Genomic DNA, 17,782 nt, shown 5'->3' with positions numbered 1-17,782 from the left:
CATGTGACACATAAATGGGTCATAAAATGGCAGCTTTCATAGGGAGGAGACCTCTGGGCTGATTAGATGCTTAGTCTCATGTTGCAGTGTGAACCTCATCAGGTGAGGTGAGACACACACCCCCACAGGGATATAACGACACAGACGGCAGCACTTTTACACAACCGCATTTATTTCTCAAATGCACTTGACCGGAAGAAAAGAAAAACAAGTCACAGCTCACTACCACAAGACGGTGTTGACATGACAATGAGGCAGCCTGGAAATCGTGAGCGTGGAGGGTACATACCCACACGGCTTTGGCAACCTCCACCTTTATTCAGAATGATTTCCTTTCAGCGACGATCTGCCCAACACTCCAGTTGCTGAACATCGCATTTTGGAATGATCCTCATTGGCAGACACAACGCTTCCTGTGACCAGCGTCAACCAGGCTGAAGGTATCCGTGGGAATGTCAAGAACAATAAGATCAACAGCTGCAATGCCCTCTGTGTATCTGCCACATCAGAAGCGACCTTGTGCTTTACCTCCACTGGGAGAAAACCTAAGCCTGCCCTCTCATCCCTATGTGTGCTGGTGTGTGACCGTGTCTCTTAAAGGAGCCCTAGTCTCTAGGACTCCCTGTGCTTCATACTTGCCCTACAGTGTCCACTTGATGTGTGCAGTCCCTGCTGTCAGGAGCAGAGGGAAGTGACAGGTCAGAGCAAGGCAGCGTGGAGATGTGAAATCGCCCTTGAGCCATCAGGAAACACCTGTGATTCTGCCCCAGCATTTTTATCACACTTTTAGCCAAGGCAACAAACACTTTTTGAGAAAACCAGGGCAGACAGTCCCAGAAACAACTGGGGTTAAGTGTCTTGCTTAGAGGCCCAACTATGAAATCACTACGTTGATCCTGGGGTTTGAACTGGCCACCTTCTGATCATATGCACAACGTCCTAACCTGCCGCCTGGCTCCCATGCCAGACATACTCAGTCCAATGCAGGACGGCGCATGTCCAGATCTACTTATAAGATTGACAAAGATCGTTTACGGTGGGGCTACGAGGCTTCGCCTCAGAGAAGGCGCCCAATCACAGTGCTACTGGTGAGCGCTGGAGAAGCTTTGCCAGCATGTCTCACATTTCATTGGCTGAGGACGGAGCCCATAAGAATGATATGTTTTTTTTTTAGATTTCTGAGGCTGATGGATGAAATTACCAATCCAACATGATTACATGTTAATAAAACTAAAATTCTGCAAAACTCCCATTTTACACTGTATTCTTTAGCACAGGAGACAGCAGGGTGTATACAGGGGCGGGGCCACAGGGACACTGGCCTCAGCTGACAGCTGATTGGCTCCTGGATTGCCCCTCCCCTGCCACTCACAGATTTAAAACATGCCATTCGTTAATGGTAAAGTTGAACCCTCTCAATGAATTATGACCCTTCTTATGCCCCTCACCTTAACAAAATCCTATAATCACTCCTAGGACACAGATATAGTGTGAAGCAGAACACAGTTCCGAGATTGACATGGTGCCATCATTAGACCATGTGACTTGTAGAGCACGCTCAGCTGGACTTTCCCGATGCCACACCATGTGACAAGGCCACTTTAAATACCTGTGCTGCTCTCTCCCGCACCGGGCACCTGTCTGCCTGAGAATAGTAACTCTGTGCTTTGAGTGCAAGCTGCTTCCATGGTTAAAAAAGTTTGTTGTAAATGATGGTTCACACCATCTGACAAGGGGCTCAGTCCACAGTGACCGGTCTCTCTGTCAGAAGAACCATCTGGAAATCAAGGAGGCGCTAAACACACTCAGGCGTTTTCACAGCAGGGCTCCATAAAACACACTTCCGTGACAAGATCAGCAAACAAACTGTACATGGAAATGCTGACAATAAAAACAGTCCTATTTATAGATGTGAAACATGGTGTCTTATGGCATTGTGGCTTTGGCCACACACTTACAGAAATGGTTGTACAAACATCTTGTGACACTCTGTAGTGCTCTGTTTTGCCTGTGCAGCTGTGGGGCTCTTCTTCGCGGCCACTGGCCTCCTACGTCAACCCCAGACGCTGGCCATGTGCTGTCAGGCTCCTGCAGGCCGCAGCTCTGCCACCAGGGGGACCCATAGAGTCAGCAGCAACTTAGTGACAGTAGTAAAGAGGAGGAACACCAGTGCTGGCAGGTCCAAGGGGTGGAAGGTGGTGCTAGTGAGGGGAGAAGGTTCTGGAAGCCCCCTCCCCCGCCCAAGAGCAGCTTGAGTCTGTGATAAACAGAGTCTGCTGTGCTGTCTGCTTACAGAGAGGGTCATGACAGGCCTCCATTATCCAGTCTTCACCCCCTCATGTGGTTGTGCTGCCCTTTCTGGAAGAATCCAGGAAATCTCACTGGGGTATTAGAGACTAAAGTCCCCTCCAGCCCCCCACCATGACCACTCTTATTGTTGCTGAATTGGCATTTTCACGTGCCAGAAGAATGAGGAGAGACCTTTAGAAGCTTTCCACAAAGCTGCCGGGGAAGAGCCCCGTGCGGCCCGTCCGCTGCAGAGTGCCTTTAAACCAGCCGTCCTCCCGCTTCTTGTGCACGAAGACGATGTCTCCCTCCTTGAGCTCAATCTCTGCCTCGCTCTGAGGGGGGTAGGGCACCACCACGCGGTACCTGTGAGCGAAGGGTCCGAGGTTAGGCGCGGAAGGAGAGGAATCATTAACATTTCAGGCAAGTGCAAATCCACACATAACCTCTGGCTAGCTGCATGGCTTAATCCCTGCGCTGCATTTTAGCTCAGGGGGTTATGATGCTCTCCCTGTGACTGGAATGTCGCCAGTTTAACTCCCGTGGCTGACAGAGAAATTTTGCCATTGGGCCCCTGAGCCCTTCAATGGCTCTAGGGACTGACTGACTCTGCTTTCACAATTACACATCACTTTGGATAAAAGCATCTTTTAAAGGAATAAAATGTAAGAATTGCTTCATGCCCATTGCTTCCAGGATAGGCTCCGAACCCCCCGCGACCCAGTAGGATAAGCGGTTTGGAAAATGGATGGATGGATGGAAAATGTAAGAATGTAATATAAAATGTCACACAGCACTACATTCTTGAACACACTTTCAGACAGAGGAGGCGTGACTGCCTATGCTGTACGACCCCCCCTGCCCCCCCCCCGTCTGTCACAGCAAGCGAGGACAAAGGAGACTTACTTCTATCTTTGCAGAATCCTCACAAATGGAGTGGATGAGTCCTGACCTACCTAGGGGTCCCTTGAACCCTCAATTTATCAGGCTTCACATCCTGAACCAATTCCCCAGGGGGGCCATTTGGTGTTACCTGCCAACCCCGCCTTGAACACGCTGTAGAATATTGGATACAAACCTAAATATCTACAGCATGTGGAGAGGGACCGCATTGACCCATGAAGAAATAGACTGAAATCACCAATGAATGGCCCTCTGGCTGATTGAGCAAAATCGCTGCTAGATGATCACCACGCTATTCTGGCTACATCCAGCTCGCTGCTCTCAGAAAGGAGAAAATCAATAGATGATTTTTCTTCGCTGCCGCGACTCATTTGGGCCCCGGCGCTGAATGGGAGATCTATAGCAGCGACTCGGTCAAAGGATACATAATGTACGACTATTCAAATGCCTCGTTGACTTTTTCCACTTGCATTGGAGAGCGCAGATATTAATGCTGAAGCAAAGGCTTTCCATCGACCTTTTGTTAGAACAGTAACAGGCCTTAGAAACACAGACGTGGGCCCGTTTAACTGCAGTGAGCTTCCCTGTAAAATGGGGTGGTTTCCATGACAATCCATTAGGCATTCCATGCTCCAGAGGACGCTTGGGTTCCTCACTGATGGATGTTCCTTTACGGAGGAAGGTCCAACCTTTTGTTCATAAAGGTCACCTTTGCCTGTAATGTGAGGGCTGTGTGCTGAAAGCCTGTCATCACCCACTGGTGCTGTAGAGAGCTGCCACATGGGGGGGGGGGGGGGGGGGGATCAGAACCTGACCCATTACATCCTCAAGAAGCAATCTTAGCACTAGCGGGTACCTGTCTGTCGCTGGGCTGTGCTTCAGGGAGATAAAGTGGCAGGGAAAAGGTGATGCAGTGACTACAGAAAAGAATTAAACTCTAGCCATTTTAATGATTCAGCAGGACCTCAGTGCAAATGTTGGTCATTAGTGACACACAGGGGGAGAAAGCAAACAGCAGCAGTGTGTGTGTGTGTGGATTACATTACACTGTGGGGACCAAATGTCCGAGTGTGGTCAGCAGTGTGTGGTAAGTGTTGTGTAGTGTGCAGTCAGCAGTGTGCGGTCAGTGATATGTGGTCAACTGCATGTGGCATGCAGTCAGTGGTGAACAGTCAGCGGAGTGTGGTCAGTGGTGTGCGGTCAGCGGTGAGCATCATGTTATCAGCGGCATGTGGCCCGCAGTGTGAAGTCAGCGAAGTGTAGCGTGGAGCCAGTGCTGTATGGCGTGCAGTCAGCAGCATGTGGTGTGTGGTCAGAGGTGCGAGGGCCTACCTCTCTCGGGACAAAGGCTTGGGCTCGGGCCGCAGGGCCAGCAGAGCTGCGCAGGGCTGCCGGCTGGGAGGCGACACTGAGAAGTTTAAGTCCAGGGACCCCGACTTCCTGTGCAGTGGTTCCATGCCCATGGCGCCCTGCATGTCGCTCTCGATGGGGCAGGAGCCGGCGCGCCCGTGTCCGGGGGAGTGGCCAGGGGTGTGGCTGGCGTGTAGGCCTGGGCCCACGGCACCCTGTGGGGGCAGCACCTCCCCCACAGCCTGGGAGGGCGGATCGTGTGTCGGGGATACCGGGGGAGGGGAGCGTGACTTCTTCTTTGCCGCCGCTCCGGACAGGAGCTTCAGGAGGCCCCCGGCCTTCTTCTCCTTCTGGGGGGGTGAAGGAGACGGGCTGACATACGAGCACATGCGTGTGCAGAAACACGGCAACAAATATCTGGTGAAGGAAAAACCAGCCAAGCACACAGAGAGGGGAACGTGGGAAAACAGTGACGAGAGCAGAGATGCTCTGGATACCAGTGGATTAGGATGAATGAGGTTATACACTGGGGTCAGGGCCGAATTTATGGGGGTGGGGTCTTTGTTGGAGCCCTACCTACAGCATAAAATACTGCTGAAGCAGCCCGAAGAACTGACTGAACATTGTCTTGAAATTGTATGTACATAGTCTTGCACATTGTATGTTATACCAGGGCACACCTACCATGACAAATCCCTTTTATGTTTAATAAACATGGCCAATAAAAATCTTTCTGATACTGATTCTGTTACATTTAGCTGTCACAAAAATTTTTTATAAAATCCTAGATGAGCACCAATCAGTAGACATGCATATCTGATCTGCTGTATTGTGATTGTGGCTTTAATTTCTGTCATAGCTTTGGGTTTCACAAGGCCCCTGCTCACCAGGACAAGCCAAACACGTGCTGGACGGGGCCCCCTGCTGGCTGAGGCTACAGAACATTCCAGATGCAACAAGGCTCATCAGGTGCATCCAAGCATGTCTGACATCCCAAGAAACATGTAATGACACGCACGCACATCAAATATTATAATAAATCTTATTAAAATTAATTCCACATGACATGTTCCGTGCTGTCTTAATTTTTACATGGTCTTTCACTGTGTGGTTTTTATTTTTTTATAGACATCTTTACAAATAAACTGTCAAACTCACCTGCTATTTTGACATTATTGTTACACCCATTCATAAAGCTGCATATTTACTGATTATCTTACTTACGGGATTACCACAGATTACTGCATGGACCGTGGGCAAATTTTATCACATTATGCATCTCAATTCACTTCCTGTTCATGTTAAGGAGCAAACACCTCTATATACCAACCATCCAGATGAAATTTCACACCAGAAAGACTAAATCTGTCACTTGGAGACAAAGGAAGGGGCAGGGGATGGCATGGGGGCACATTAAAGACCACCAAACATGGTGATGGATTTGAAGAACAAAGTGGCAGACTCCGCGATGCTCGACGAGACGACATCAAAGGATGGGGACAGCCAACAAAGCGACCAGGGCAGATGTTATGTGGCGTGAAAAGAAGCACTTTCCATGATGGGGGCTCAGGGTCCACCTCTGCTGAGCAGGCTGATAGGGGTAGAAGGTTCCAGAACAAAGAGGAACAAAGCCCAAGAAAGCTTTGCTATGTAACTGGATGTGACGTTACACCTTGATGTTTCATCTGAGCTGTCATGGGAAACTGGTGCCACCACATGTGACGTCTAACCATTTCCTGTACTCATTGTGTAGGTGATGGTTTAATAGTCAGATATCCACAGCAGCTTCAAGGCAGGCCTTCTTCCTGCAGGGCTGTGGGTTCGAACCCAGTCCCTGTGTGTACGGGTTTGTGTGGGATGCCTCTTGATACCACGGGAAATCCAAAAACATGCACTAGGGTCATTGCCCTTAGTGTGTGAATGTCTTTGATCATGGACTGGCCAGGATGCCCCCTGTCCTTGCTGGGACAGACTCACTGGGATCATGTACTGGAAACACGCTGAACGAGACGCCAGCCCATCTCAGGGCACACAGACTGACTCACACTCAACTTAGTACTGTCAATTCACAGGATCAAAAAAGGGAACATCCACACTACAGGGGGTGAACATTCATTGGTAGCCGTAGCCGAGCCGTATCATGAAGAGAAACTAGTTACAGCTCGGTGTCAGCTCACTGTGGTTTCCCGCTGCGGAAGGGTCGGCTCGATAAAGGCCTTGCCAGGTATGGAGAGCGTCAGTGATGTAAACCCAAAGAGACGCTTATTTACTGTTCACACGGTTTACATCATGACATTTACTGTGTGCCAGTTTCCAAATTTTGTAGCGCATCTTTGACAACCACCGTGGAATGTTAGCATCAAATGCTAGCATAATTAGCATCCGCTTGTGTAAATTTCTATTACAAATCCATTCCCTTAAGCTGTTCTATAGTAATTTGTTAAGTAGGAGGTTGGAAAGTTCCGCATAACCGTTAGTCTGGGCTGGCATTGGAAAAGAGTCACAAGACAGGACAGGAAAGACATGGATGGGGGCAGAAGATGGGTAGGATACTGCACAGGAGGAGGACAGGACACTGGGGCGGACTCACCTTCTCGGCCTTCTTCTCCTCGAGCTTGGGCGTGTTGGCCATGGCACCCTGGGTGTGAGCAGGGGAGGGGGGTTGTAGGGGGCCAGCCGTGCCATTGACGCCGAGCTGGGCGGCGCTGACATTGGGCGGCGTGATGGCGGCCGCGGCGGAGCTTAGCGGGATGGCGGGGCGAGCAGTGGGGGACAGCATGGAAAGAGGGCGTGGCGATGGGCCCGGGGAGCGAGAGGGGGAGCCCTGCACTCGCAGTGGGGGCACAGCCACCAGGGGGCGCTCTGGGCTGCCTGCTGGGGGACTGCGAACTGCAGAGGGGGTAGACGGAAAAAGAGACAGATGTCAGGCTGGGGAGGGGGTGTGCTCGTCATGCTTTTAAGAGACATCAAAAGGAGCTCTGTTCGGTGACAAGATGAGCGGGGCGGGGGTGGCCACGGCAACCCGAGAGCGCTGCGGGCAGACAAGGCTGTGGCTTCACCCTTAAGGGAACTTTAAAGACCGTGGCGCGATGCCGAGATACCAGCCGGCTGAAAAACACAAGTTTAGTCCTGTGCGCAGAGTAGCTGCATGCCAGGGGCAATCAGAACGGAGTCTGCAAGCTGGCCCAAGGGCTGAGGGCCATCGCTGTGTGATTAACAGGGAGGTGCACAGAGGGGGCGTGGCCAAACGGGGATAACAGCCGCTATCACCCCCCTGCTTAGACACAGGGAGTCTCTGGTTCTCTTACTGATTCTCTACACCGCACATTATCCTTTCCTTTCTTCAAATTTGGAACGTGCCGACTGAATATCAAAGCCATCTGACAGCATCCCCCCACACCAACGAACAGGTAGATTCTCTTTCTTCTGTCCTTTAATTAGGTGATTCAACCAGCTTCCGACCAGCTAATCTGTCCTCCATACCTGTACTCCATAGGGGGTTTCAGCCGCTGGGGTCCGGCACAGCCTGGTACCCAGAAGGACGCTGGCTGTAATTACTGCCCCCTACCCTGACAGACCATTCATTACTCCAGGGCTTCTTAGCTGGGCTGTAAAACGTTTTAACAAGACTCTCTATATGTCAGCGGGCTCCGCAGACCACCTGCTGTTAACATATGACTCCACATTAACCTTTCGAACTGTGGGCATCGAGCTGGGAGCCTTAGTCACAAACTGCACTTATCAGGCACAGCGAGGTGTTTTGTAATGTCCTGGACCTGATCACAGCTCCTCTGAGGAGGGGTACAGACATTGTCCTGGCTATGCTACAGTATTAATGTGGCTGAACTAACTAAACACATTCATAAAGGATGACATAAGCAAATCACTTACTTTAGATTTAAAATATGCTCAGAATTAATATTTCTGACAGCAACATTATAATTTTTAATGACATGATAATTACAGACTCTCCTCACTTAATGACCGAGTTCTGTTCCCAGGACTCGGTCGTTAAGCGGATTGGTCGATAAGTGAGGGGCTGCGCCTTAGTGATATTTCAAGCATTTATAACATTTTTACTATATCTATAAATATTTATTCAGTAGTGTACTGTATACTGTAATAAACACAATAGAGGAAATCAGCTCTAGTATACATTATGTAGGTTTGTATACAGTAAATTCCGGTAATCGTTTTTATTTATTCAGAATAAAGTCAAGGTCTAAAAGATACTCCAACTTTTTTTTACTTTTTAAAAATTTGCATAATTTCTTGATGCTTAGATGCTGTGCTGCCGTTCCCATGGCCAAAGTTCTCGTACGGCGTACGACACCGACTGGTTGGAGAACCTGCTGTAAGTCCACCGGTCGTTAAACAGGTTGGTTATTAAGTGAGAAGTGATATTTTTATCTGTTGTCTGCTGTTCTATAGATGGGCTGGTTGAAAAATACCTCTTTGAATACTAGGCTTGCCTGTCTACCTTCCCCTGCTCTAAGCCAGGACCTGCCTCAAGGGTGTCCAGCAGAGGGCGCAGCGCGATGGGCAGACTGTCTGGCAGAGACCTCAATCGGGACCAGACAGACAAGGGTGGGGAGGTGCCGCTTTATAGCGTCTGAAGAAGGCCAGCGAGCGCCCTGGCTCGCCTCCAGATGGCGCGCTTGACGGTAGTGCTGGCAGAGGGCCAGAGTGGGGGGGGGGGCCCTCCATCCTGCTGGGCTCGCAACACTGCACCCGATTCACCGGGCCGGACAGCAGCGGGCCCATCTGGGCCAACCGCCTGCCAGCCAGGAAATCCAGGGGGACCCTGCCAGCAGCGGACAAGCAGCTCCTTCATTAAGAAATTAATGTTTGGTTGGAACACGACGCAGCGGGCTTAGGTCAATCCAGGGTCAGCTCCCGAAACACGACAACTGTCCCGAAGACGCTGCCACGCGACAAGGAGGAAATCCATCCATAGAGAGCCTTGCTCCTTATGTTACAATGGCAGTCGGCAATTACCCCCCTTATTTTAATATCATGTGGGTGAACTAACTCACCATGTAGGCACCCTTAGTAAGAAATGTTAGGCATAATAATCAGCCCATTATTAAAGAACAAGAGGAAGAGGTAGGAGAATGAACACAGCAAAAATACAGCAGGGTTCTTTCTAAAAGGATTCAAAGAGAAACCCACAACGGGAAAAGGCTCCTGCTTCGGAGCTATCAGCAGGCTGGCTGACTGGTTAACACGGTCGATCAAAGACTAAGGCACCCGACTGCAGGCACAGTAAAGTTATTTTAGCATGGTTTAAAAAAATAACGATATATATAATACAGATATTAGAGCACAGTCACTTATACAGTTGTGGTTTTACACAAGGTGAGGAGAAGCCACCTTTCTGGGTCACTCACCCAACTGCAGGCCCGGCCGCGTCTGTCCGGTCCCCGACTGGCTGCCCCCCACCCCACGCAGGCAGTTCTTCAGGTGAACGGCGGCAGAGGGCAGCTGTGGAGAGGATGCGGCAGAGGAAGGACAAGAGGAGGAGGGCAAGGGGCCGGCGGGGGAGCGTGATGTGAGCCCTGGGGAGCCCGCCTGGATGGAACCGGAAAGGCAGGTGCGGGGCAGGCCCACCGCGAACGAGGCCCTGTGGGGGGGGCAGGGGCCAGATTAACAAGGTCTGGGCAGTTGCTTCAAACTGTGGTGAATAAAGCAAGGAATCTCCACGAGTGATTCTCAACATTAGTCATGCCATCATGCCGCACCGCACCATCATTATTTATCACCTTTCTGAACCCCCAAAATTTCACCCTGTCTTTCATTCCGCCCCTGCTGGCCATGGTGCACTCTGGTGTGTCTGACTTCCCCCTCTCAGCTCAGATCCCTGTGTTGGAATCTTGCTAATTCCCAGGAGCGACGCTCTTACTGCTGCAACATGCATTCTCATCATCATGTGACGATACACTTTGAGCATCTTGGACGCCGTCATTAAGGTGTTGGATTTACTGCTCTGTCCTTAAATCCGCACTGGGCACCACCCCCTTCATCTCATCCCGAATGGGCCCTGCAGTGAGACCTCCAGGTCCCCGCATCCCCCCTATCAGCATACCTGGACACGGGGGTGACGTAGTTCCCCGGGAAGACTCCGGAGGCGCCGCTGCGCAGTGATGTGCCCTTGAACCAACCATCCTGACACTTCTCGGTGACGCGGTACATCTCGCCCTTGCGCAGTTCCAGCTCGTCGGCCTTCTGGGGCCTGTAGGCATACATGGCCAGGTATCTGCGGGCAGAGGGAGGACATCAGCAGATGGGTCTACGAGGGGGGGGTGGAGGGGGCTGTCGATTATGGCACATCACGCGGTGCAACAAGAGTCTTGTTTTGCCAGCTGAGGAGGGACCAGGAAGAACACACACACTGCAATCAAAGGCAAAGCAAACAGCAGCTCCACTCAACAGCCTAGGGGCCCAAGAGGGGAGCCCCCTCTCTGGGTAAAGACAGCTCACTGCCGGGGTTTATGTTAGGGATTCAGGCTTCTCCCACAGCAGAGACGTCATGTAACACAGCCAGAACTGGAGTGCTTCAGATGAAACAAAGGAACAGTCCGGGGCCAAGGCAACGGGAGCGTAGGCAGGTGGTGGTGTGTCTGGTTACACTGCAAGGACAGCCCAGAGGTGTGGGGGGGTGCAGAGGGGCTGACGTTTTTATTTCTCAGCTCAGATGATGAGAGACAGGTGGTTTATTACAGAAATCCCCCCTATATCCAGCCGAAAGTAAATAAGAATACATTAAATTCCAAAGGGGGGTACGGGCGGTCTAAGGGACACAGGGGATACATCGGTGAGGATGATGCTTCCACACTCACATGTTCAGGGGCAGCTGCACCTTTGCAGCAGCCAGCAGGTCCCCCGAAGTAGGAGAGCCCCTAGAGGGCGCCACTGCTGCTGTCACGGGGGTCCCAACAAAGGAGGAGCAAGAGGAATCCTGTGGGAATAAGAAAGCTGTGGTCAGCCTCAAAACCCAGCAGGATGCTATTTGTGGTCAGGGATGGCTATAGCTACAGGCAGAACAGGCAATTGCCAAGGTCCCCCAAATCGCCTGCCTTGTGGAGGAAGTGAAATGATCATCAATGGTCTGGCCCCGCTCGCGGTTCGCTTAAATACTCTACCCTCTGGGTGGTGGCAGCACACGCCACGTGCCAAATCATCTGGCTTGCATTTCTCCCGCCATTTGGGACACGATCATTCCAGTGAGCTCGATTTCTCGGAGCGCCCGTCTCTCCAGAGACAGCAGCGACCGTCTGCCACGTCTGCAAGCTGCCGTCAGCATAAACACGCAGAGCACAGAGCACCAGGGTCTCTGTTGTACGGGCTGGGGAAGCTCATAAAGCACAGGTAGGGGGGCAGGGGGACTGGAGAGACACCAGACCTGCCGAAAGTCTGCGATCCCAGCAGAGACAAACCCCAGAAGGTTCTGCGGATGAACGGCATGGGCTGTCGTCTTCTAGGCTATGCACAGCGAACACCCCATCTGTGTAGTGTACAGAGCTCCAGCTCTAATTGACATTTACAATCACGGCCCTGTTGTTACGTTGAATTATAATTATGCAAATCCTTGGCTGGGATATAATTAATATTAGTTATAGTGTACTAACTAGCTAGGATTCTATTTCTTGTCAATTAAAAATGAGATTTGCCCTCATTAAAACTTACTGCACGTGACATCATTAGTCATATGTCGTCATCCACAAAACATCTACATGTGGGGGGGGGTTCCAGATGCAGACCCAGCACCATGGAAATGTGTGTCTCCTTACGGTGATCCCTACTCGTTTGGGTCCCTCTCACATGGCTTGGATATCCCAAGTTCTGATAATGGATGCATGCCCGACCAATGACTGATACCCCGCACGCTGTCATCTGATGTATACGTGTTTGTGTGTCTGTGTGTGTGCGTGTGTGTGTGTGCTTGTGTGCGTGTGTGTGTGTGTGTGTGTGTGTGTGTGTCTCACGCATCCTGGCAGCTACATACAAACAAATCCACGTCATTATGGCCTCTTCATTTTGTTTTCTCTGAGACGACACAAAATAAATGTACGGTTTTATATGGAAGAACGTGACGACAAGAAGAATCTGATTACAGCCGTCCTTCTGTGACCGTGGCAGTACATTCATCACACCGGGCAGAATTGCTCCTTGGGGGGCCCCGTCACATGTGCATGAGAGAATAGAGGCCGGCGGCTTCGGTGAGAGAGTGCCTACCTGTGAGGGGGCGCTGGAGGACAGGTGGGGGCAGTCGGCGATGCGGGCGGCAGCACGGGGGTCCGATGCACTGATAAGCACGGGCGCACTGATCTCCATGGAGTGCCGGCTGCAGAGGGCCTGCGCGGTGCGCTGCGTGATGCTTAGCGCCGTGAATGAGTGTCTCTTCTTGGTGTTCTTCTTGCCGTCGATGCGCCGGTTGATGGCACTGACTGGCCCGCCACCATTCGGCGTGGAGCTGAGCCCCGGACTCAGACCTGCCGTCAGGCCGGGATCGGCACTGAACCCGGAAATGCCATTCGGCTTGTCCATCTCTATCAGCTGCTTGGCTGTCTCGTTGAGCTGGGGGAGCAGAAGATAGCAGTGGTGAACTGATGCGGAAATGATGAATAGCGGAAATATTTTTGCTAACATTACAGATACCAATAACAGGCTATGTTACAATTCTAATTTGGTTTTGTGGCTAACAATAATGACTGGCAACTGTATTTAAATGAAATGGAATCTTTTCTGAAATCAAATTTCAAACATTATATGAAAATTTCATGCATAAATCGGGGCTGTGTTTGTTTTTTTTTTAACATACATCATTGCGTTTTAACATTCATGCATTTTGGCCGCTGGAGTCTTACCATGCAGGCAGTTTACTCAGTGTTTCTTTATGTAAATTTGAGGCACTTGCTTTAAACAGCAGTTAACCCTGAGCCACGTGAGCTAGTGTTGAAACATGCCGAGCCGGGAGTTTGAGGTAGCGGAATGCTGTTACATCGTTTTTTAGTTTCAGAGGAAAACGAAAGATCGATATGCGGGCCAGATTTAATAATGAATTATAAACATATCGGTACCAAGAGACCTTTTGTAAGTGGTGAATGAGCCGCCAAAATCCCTCATCCCACTAAGACTGATCATCCAGGGCAGTCATCGCTGTTATTTTACTGTCTGTGTCTTTACCTCTAACGTTGCTTGAATATTGATAAAGTTTAAATATTGGTCAGCAATATCAGCCAAGAGTAACACAGAATGACACCGATATCTCGATTTTTGTCTTGATAAAATTTCCAAACACTGAACGGAAAATTCTCACAAGGCAGCAGTCTGCAGCTAGAGGGATCCATACCAGGAGCAGAATCTCCAGCTCATCAGCAGGAGCTTTAATGTGTTTTTACCATGTTCTTGTTTGTAATTACTAGCCCTTGACTGCCAAGAAGGAGAGAAGCACAGATTGCAGAACTTAATCTCCAAGGCACGGCACAAGACCAACATCGGTGTCACCACCGCGTAGGTGTATAAACCCAGCCGCCTACTTTCCACTGGTGGGCACACAGATGTAGGTGACATGCGTGTGGGTACAGCGGTGCAGCAGGCGCTTGGCTGCGGGGGGGGGGTAGGTGAGGCATGGCTGACGATCAGGGGAGACGCAAGGGAGCCGCATCCTACAATCAAACTCTTATTAGTGTAATTGGCATGGTGATAAATAACAGTGCTTTAAAAAGCACGAGGTGAACTCTCCCTGGGAGGGGTCATTAATCTGTTAGCGCTGCGGCTTTCAGTGCCGTTCCAGGGAGTTAGTTAACAAGTGCCCCTTGCAGATCTCACTCCGTAACCGCACATCATCATCCAACAAAAGCACCTCGGGGAAAGACTATGAATCCAGCAGCCGTGGTCCAGATAAATTACGGCACGGGAGACCCTTGACAGGTTTTGTTAATTGGGAGTCACCCTCCCACTCTGACTACAGGAGCGACTGGACTATTAAAGGCAAAGTAGCACATGGCCACTTCACCTCAACTGCTAGCATCAATAAAACAGCAGGCACACAGGCAGAGAGACACCTCACTGTGGGTCTGGAGGGACCAAGGTTGGATTTATGCACAGGTTTACCCAGGCTGAAGCCCAGGGGTCTCTGCTGAAAAGAAGCCTAAACAAACGCTGTTTAATGACATTTTAAATGTAGAGTTCCCACCCATGCCTAACTAATTTTTACGTGTTATTGTCAAGAACCCCCTCCCAACCAGTAAAATAGCCCAGGGGCCTGTGATCATGTTCATGTTTCTCTTGCTGTAGCCCAGTGCCCCAAGTTGTTGGCAGCCCCAATTTTTTCCCCATGGTCTTAAAGCAGCATTCTATGCTGTAAGTAGGGCCCCACTAACGAATGGTTATTGCAGAATAGAGCAGAAATGATACCCCTCTGCATGTCAAAATGGAATGGATGACAGCGCTCGTCACTAGTAGGATGGTTATGCGACACTGTAACGGCAGCTCGGCACCTGACCCAGTCTCACAGAGACAGTGACAGACGGGGGGGGTTGGGGGGCTCATTAAAAACACAATGCACACCCCCCGCAGACACTAGGAATCATACATGAGTGAAACTGGCAGGTGTTAAAGGGCACCTGGCACGAGGGGGGTGTTACCAAGGCGACCAGATTGTCGTGTAAATCATAGCGCCTTACATCACGTGCCGCCCAGAAAGACCCTCTCCATTTACAGACTTACGCTCAGATCATCCCTCCCTGTGCTCTCCACATATCAAAGTAGCTGCTCACTAATTGCAAACGGTTGCTTTCAGTCACAGACATGAAAGTTAAGAATTTCCGGCGAAAAGAGCCAGCTCAGGGCTCGTTCCGTGCTGACGGGCTAGCTCCAAAACGCCTTTGAAGTGAGAAACACTGACAGCCAATCCGGCAGAGAACGGGCCCTGGGATAGGCAGAGATCCATCACTGCTAGCATCCTCGGCGATAACACCCTTCTCAGGGTCTACACAGCTCCCAATCTCCCCACCCACCCCACATCTCCATCTCTGAGTCAAAGTCAATCCAAGGGCCTTTTCCATCCACTAGGCTGTGGCAGGTGCCATAACACACTTTGCCTCTCTTCCAGAAAAGTCAGTCGCGATATTCAAAGAACGGGAATTCTCTCATTAGGCCTTTTTTCTGTATGGATGGCACCCAGGAGAATTGTAAACAGACTGTTTGGATAGAGAATTAAGGCGCTAAGATGGTGCAATGAAAGGATTACAGTGATGGCAAATTTACATATTAATTACTATTTTGATACAATTCAAATCATATGCAAATCAGAGGTGATTGATTAACCCCTACAGATAGCAGTGCCCCTCCCAAGGGAGAGTGTCTGAAGGTCAGAATTAGCATATTTACATTAAGGATATGGTTACCATTCACAGCAAACAGGAAGCGGCTATCCTCTGCTCAGACAGAGGGCCACAGAAAAGCCAGACACTATACAATAAATACATTCATAGGCAAACTTTATTACAGAGGTACAGGCACATTAATATTTATTAACCATTGGTTATTAAAATACTAACTACATGTTGTAATCACTTTGTAGTTACTGTAATTATGATGATTTACAGCCATATTGATTGTGGGCCTACAGTGATTCACCAGTGTGGGAGTTGAGGCAGTATATCATTTTATATTCATAAGTGTATAATCAAACATACCCCCATACAAAAAAACACAGTTTAAATGATCATCAGAAATGAATAATAAAAATACACAAAATGCAAAGTCTTTTACAAAGAAAGGCTGCAAAAGTTCTGATCTCATATATATATACAGACTCCCACTCCTAAATCACCTAATTCGGTCCATGTCATTCCACGTCCTAAGAATATATCTTGTCAGTAAAGACTCTTTTATCTATGCATAAAAATGCAGAGCAAATGAGACCAACTCCAAAACAATATTATTCCTTTTATAGATTATGTAATATGTGTTTAAAAATCAGTTTAAAGTTTACCTCCAGTGCTTTTGCATGAGCGCTGAATGCGTTCTCCGAGACAATCATGACAATTGTCATCCTTGCCGATTTAAATCATTGCAAGATGGGTGTGTGAGAAATTTATGAACTCACATTTATTTTCCTGCCATCCAGATCTGTTCTTCTGTCCAGATGGCAATAATTATTTTTTACTTTGTTTATCATTGTTTTCTGAGTTCACAACTGTTTTTAAGGCGGTGTTCCAGCGGCAAGCTATTTGCATAACCAATCAACAAAAAAACTGTTTTCATGTCCCACCCCAAAGTACCAAAAGTACCAAATAAGTACCCCAGCTGGTTTGGTACTTTTGGTACTGGAACTTTTGGTACGGGAACTCAACCGAAAGTCAATGGAAAAGGGAAAGTACCAAAAGTACCAAATAAGTACCCCAGCTGGTTTGGTACTTTTGGTACTGGAACTCGACCGGAAGTTGATCGAAAAGGGAAAATACGGAGAGTACCATACCAAAAGTAAGGTACCTGGTGCAGTGGAAAAGGTTCTGGCCACACAAAAACCCTCCCCTGATTTGTTCCAAATCCCGTGGTTGGAAACCTCCACAGGAACCCTCAGATGTGTCCACTGGCCATGGGCCGAGCCGCAGCAAGGGCAACGGTGACTGGTACGGGAATCTGTCACCAATCAAGATGGTCCTCCTTTGGTCACTTTGGGCGGTGCTCAAAAAGAATGCTGCTTGGTGTTATTACATTATACAGTGGTGCTGGCTGCAAAACTGAGCAAAAGTCAAAGAAAGTTAAGCTTCAGTGATCTTTGCGTAAGTGTAAAAGTACGGTACTATGTCTAAGTGTGTCAGCTTAACCATTTCAAAACAAAACCTATCAAACAATCACTCCAGTTCTTGCAGCATCCAATACACCAATGGACATACAATGTACAACAACCCTAACTTGTTTGGCTAATCAACACCTCATTGAGAAATTTAACTAACTAATGAATTTACTGATTGATTGATTGATTAATTGAGCTGGTGGTGAAATTTATTAATTACATGCAATGGTTGAGATGCCCTTGAGAAGAGGTTTGGCAACTGAAGTGATGTTCATCTAGCCATCCAACAAGATATCAGTAACTTTTTGGAGAACAGACGAAATTCTTGTTATTTTTTATTGCTATTGTTAATTTACATATTCTCTATTTTTAAATAAATAGCTTGAGACATTTTCTTTGACTGTCTTGGACTTTTGCAGATTTAAAACATCCATT

At 49.1% G+C, this 17,782-nt stretch overlaps 1 protein-coding gene across 1 annotated transcript in view; it reads right to left on the bottom strand.

Moving 5' to 3' along the window:
* Window positions 1-154: 154 nt before the first annotated feature.
* Window positions 155-17,782, bottom strand: part of LOC125748501 (E3 ubiquitin-protein ligase SH3RF3-like) — a 73,852-nt gene continuing 56,224 nt past the window's right edge. Inside the window, exons 4-10 of the mRNA XM_049024763.1 lie at window positions 12,775-13,116; window positions 11,379-11,497; window positions 10,625-10,795; window positions 9,930-10,162; window positions 7,130-7,428; window positions 4,522-4,889; window positions 155-2,652 (exon numbers count right to left, since the gene is read on the bottom strand). Of these exons, the coding sequence (XP_048880720.1) occupies window positions 2,484-2,652; window positions 4,522-4,889; window positions 7,130-7,428; window positions 9,930-10,162; window positions 10,625-10,795; window positions 11,379-11,497; window positions 12,775-13,116 (1,701 nt within the window). The 3' untranslated portion in view covers window positions 155-2,483. The remainder of the gene's footprint in view (window positions 2,653-4,521; window positions 4,890-7,129; window positions 7,429-9,929; window positions 10,163-10,624; window positions 10,796-11,378; window positions 11,498-12,774; window positions 13,117-17,782) is intronic.

The sequence above is a fragment of the Brienomyrus brachyistius genome, chromosome 1 (assembly GCF_023856365.1).
Source record: "Brienomyrus brachyistius isolate T26 chromosome 1, BBRACH_0.4, whole genome shotgun sequence".
Lineage (NCBI taxonomy): Eukaryota > Metazoa > Chordata > Actinopteri > Osteoglossiformes > Mormyridae > Brienomyrus > Brienomyrus brachyistius.
Note: the sequence above shows the minus strand (reverse complement) of the source record. Positions and strands in the feature narration are given on the sequence as shown.